At 41.6% G+C, this 3,975-nt stretch overlaps 1 protein-coding gene across 1 annotated transcript; it reads right to left on the reverse strand.

Annotated features, from left to right (window-relative positions):
* Positions 1-322: 322 nt before the first annotated feature.
* On the reverse strand, positions 323-1,249 carry LOC112551003 (G-protein coupled receptor 35-like). Its single transcript, XM_025209426.1, has one exon. It carries the CDS (start codon positions 1,247-1,249, stop codon positions 323-325), a length of 927 nt encoding a protein of 308 aa, XP_025065211.1.
* Between the last annotated feature and the right edge of the window lie 2,726 nt (positions 1,250-3,975).

Below are 3,975 nucleotides of genomic sequence, written 5' to 3' on the forward strand. Positions count from 1 at the left end.
ACATTTTTCTGGGTGTTGCATCCATTTGGTAGTGAAAACAAAGCAGCAGTTTTATGAGATAGAAAACTATCATTTAATGGAGAAGTCCTTGCAAGGAAAAATTAGGTAAGCGCTTAGGATTCAGGTATGGAACATTTCTACGGTGGGGGGGGGATAGTGAGGGATCCTCATAGGGAGCACATACCCACATGAAGTGAACAGCTGAACATAGAGACCTTTAAAATCATGCTTCCTATTGCTCCTAACATATCTTCAGTGTTGCAAGTTGCAGACCCTATAGTATGTTGTACACATTTTCGACTAGCAAACGGTGTGTGGAGTGTTACATTTGCCTTTGGTAAGTCATTGACTTTGAAGTGTTGGACTTCTGCAACAGAGAAGTGGCCTCCTGAAATTCCTGACTTACAAAATAGTAACAAATGGCATCCAAGCAGCAGTTGGTGTTTGCTGTAAGTGAGGCCAGGTGTACAAAGTTGTTAACATTTGATCTTACAGAGCACACAGCGTTGGTGTAGTTCACTATAAACTGCACGATGTGCCCGGTATAAACAGGGAAAAAGCATGCCAAAAACACGATCATGTTTGCAGAAATAATGTAGATTGCTTTCTGGATTAACTTTTCTTCATGTGCAGTTGTATTCCTCTTCCTCACAAGTTTCTTAATGACTTGTACGGAACAAAAACTCAAGATTATTAATGGTATAAAAAACCCCAAAAGACAAGCGAGTAAAGTCTCTCGGGAGGGTTTCCCGGAAGGCTCAAAGCAAATTCCAGGTTGTTCTCGATTCTCCCATGCTTTAGTTATGCCAACAAGGCATATGATTAGTATCCAGAGACATGCAGAGATAGTAGCTGCCTTGAATGGAGACTTCAGTCCCTTTGCTTTTAGGGGGTATTTTACTGTAATGTATCGATCAATTGCCATGATAGTGATAATATAAATGCTCATTAATCGGTTTATAAAATATGCTGACTCTACAATCAAACACCATGTATCCACTTGTTGATGATTATAGCTGAAGACCATTTTGAAAGGCAAAGTAAAGAGCAGGCAGCCATCAGCCATGACTAAGTTGGTCATGTACACTCTGGTTTCTGTCCATCTGTTCATTTTGTAGCAGAATATCCACAAAGCCAATCCATTCAATGTAGTTCCAACAAAGAAAACTGGGATATAAACAAGGAGTTGAATGAGATGAAAACTGTTATGAACGGTGATGTTGCAGCTGATGTTATGTTCTAGGTACATGATGGAGCCCAGTTCCTGCAAAAGTACATTTCAGATTAGAAATTTCAAATAGTGCAAAGTCATAGCAATTCATTTATTTTTAAGGCTTCTGGACTATGCATAATAACCATACAGGAAATTATAATATGAGTCTTTGCCCTGAGGAGTTTAATATTAAAATTGGTATTTACAGTCTAAAAATTCATTGTTCTAATCATGCACTTAAATACTCACCTGTCTTTTCCCTATGCTTTCTTTCATGGTCTTTCATTAGTAGTAATATGTGTATTTTTTATTATTTATTAATTTACATAGAGTACTCCCTAGAAGACCCAATCAGAGATTAGGGTCCTGTTTTGCTAAATAGCACATTCACACATTAACCTCCCCCTGCAAAAAAAAAACAACCCCAAACTTTTCTTTTTATGGGGTGGGACTTGGCCAGGATCATAACATTCCATTTTTTAATCAGATGTTTCAGTCTAAACTATGAGTAGCTGGTTTCTGGACTGTCCCTGTCCCCCTGCGGAAATACCAGTAGGACAGGACTATAATGAAATAAAAGCTCTGTTGTGATTTTCTAGTAAGGGAGCGGTGTTCACCCTAGAGCTGGGGGTAGTGGTTCTATACAAAAACCCCATGGTTGCCCAAGTGGCCAGGATAATCTCTACTGGGTGCATCTACATGGGACACTTTACTGCACAGTAAACTAATCTCCTGAGCAGTAGTGTCACTGTCTACACAGGTGGGCATTTTCTGCTCAGTAAGCCTCATGAAAAATAATAGCTCATGTAGACATGTCCCCTGAGTACAGTTTAAGGGCTCCACTCCTTATATACCTCATAGGTAGCCACTGTAGTGATATTTCCAGGGAATCCTAAAATAACCTCAAGTATTGAGAACCTCTTTTACCAGAGTCTCGCCAAACACAAAAATGGAGCATGCAAAACTCAACACAGCCCAGCTTTGCGCTGTGTTCCACCACATATTGTGGATGCAGAAAAAATGCACAAACCTTTACCTAATCTTGTTTACAGCCTAAGAGAAGTAAACATGGATAATAATGAAAGCCCAACCAAAAGCAGGTTGACATGAAACCCAAAGCATTCCCTCTAAACATATAAAAAAGAACTCTTTGTGCATCATCAGAACACTGTTGCTGTATGATGCTGGCAAACTCAATCTTTCAGAATGAATAGGCTTCAAATAAAGAAGTATTTCTATTTATTCACATGTAGCTATTTCCCACTAGCCTGAAAAATGGGGAAAGTCCACTGCAGGACAAAGCTAGATTACAGGGATAGATAAAGAATAATGAGAGAGCATTACCTGCTTGCTTGCTATTCGTGCTATGTTTAAGACTCTGCAAGAAATGTTCTAGTTCAATGAGGAGTTGACGCAAAATGTTGTTAGCCGTGATGTTTCTTTGCATGTTTTCCACTACTGTCATGTGGTTAGTAGTTTGCAAGGTTAATAACAGGAACACCAACATCAAAGAACCTCACTATTTTTAACACATCTATCTTTGACAGGTTTCTCTTTGTATGTTGAACTTTCTTCCTTCCCAGATGCTTCTATTTGTACTAACCTCAATATTTTAACTTTCATTATTTAACTCTAATTATACTTGAGCGCAGAGTGGAAATCTTCTACAAGATGAAACTAAAGAATAGATTGTAGTGTTGTAGTTACATTTTTGATGCAGTTACTCCACTCTTTTGCATTTTTCCCCTCCAGACAGCATATATGTATAGATTATTGCATACCCAGCCTTTAAGGACAGGTCATATTCAGTTGTGCATGTTTCAAACAAGATGTGAAAGGAAGAACACTTTGTGTTTTCACCACCCACAAAACCCAAGGAAGAACCAGAGCCAGTATGATTTATTGTTTGCAGGTGGTTTAGGGGCTTTTGATCTTTTAAAATTTGGTTTCAATCTGTGGTGCAATCAACTCAATTTTTCTAAATTCCCTGTAAACCTCTGAGATCATCTTTGGTCAGAGATGCCAAACCAGAGTATTCTGAAAATAAAATAACCCCCTGGAACCTGCAGCTGCCCTGTGAAATGGATGGTCCTGTCAAATTCACTGCTGCCAGAATGTCGGGTTCACTCAACGGCTGAGGCTCTCAAATCTCTTCCTCCTGGGCAGGTCTATCATGCAGACTGTTTCTGAACCACAGGCCCTCAAAGCCTTTCTTCTGAGGCTCTGACTGCTCTTGCTGACTGCTCTGGCTCCCAGTGAGATTACAAGGCTTCCAGACACCCTGCTGTGGAGATGATCGAGTTAAGCCCCAGTTACAGCTGGGACTTCCCAGGGCTTCCAGGCTCCCAGCTTGATGGCAGAGAGTCTGGAAGTATAGGACTGGTTGGCTGTCCTGGTGGTGAAATGCCCTCCAGAGGAGGTGCAATTGCCTACCCTCGAAATATTCAAGAGGAGACTGGACAGTCACCTTGCTGGGGTCACCTGACCCCAGTTGTCTTTCCTGCCTGGTGCAGGGGGCTGGACCTGACGATCTTCTGAGGTCCCTTCCAGCCTTATGATCTATGAATCTTGGCAGATCTGCCCCAAAGCTGTGGATGCCATGCCTCTAAGCTCTGCAGCCCTGAAAAGATCTGTCCAGTGGCCTGTCCTACCAGGGGGAACCCCCGGATTCTGGTGTCTGTGGCTCCAGGGCAGACCCACCAGACAGACTGTCAAAAGGCCACAGGTTCAGAATCCCTGACTGGGGCAGATCTGGCAGGGCT

The sequence above is a fragment of the Alligator sinensis genome, unplaced genomic scaffold, assembly GCF_000455745.1.
Source record: "Alligator sinensis unplaced genomic scaffold, ASM45574v1 scaffold572_1, whole genome shotgun sequence".
Taxonomy (NCBI): domain Eukaryota; kingdom Metazoa; phylum Chordata; order Crocodylia; family Alligatoridae; genus Alligator; species Alligator sinensis.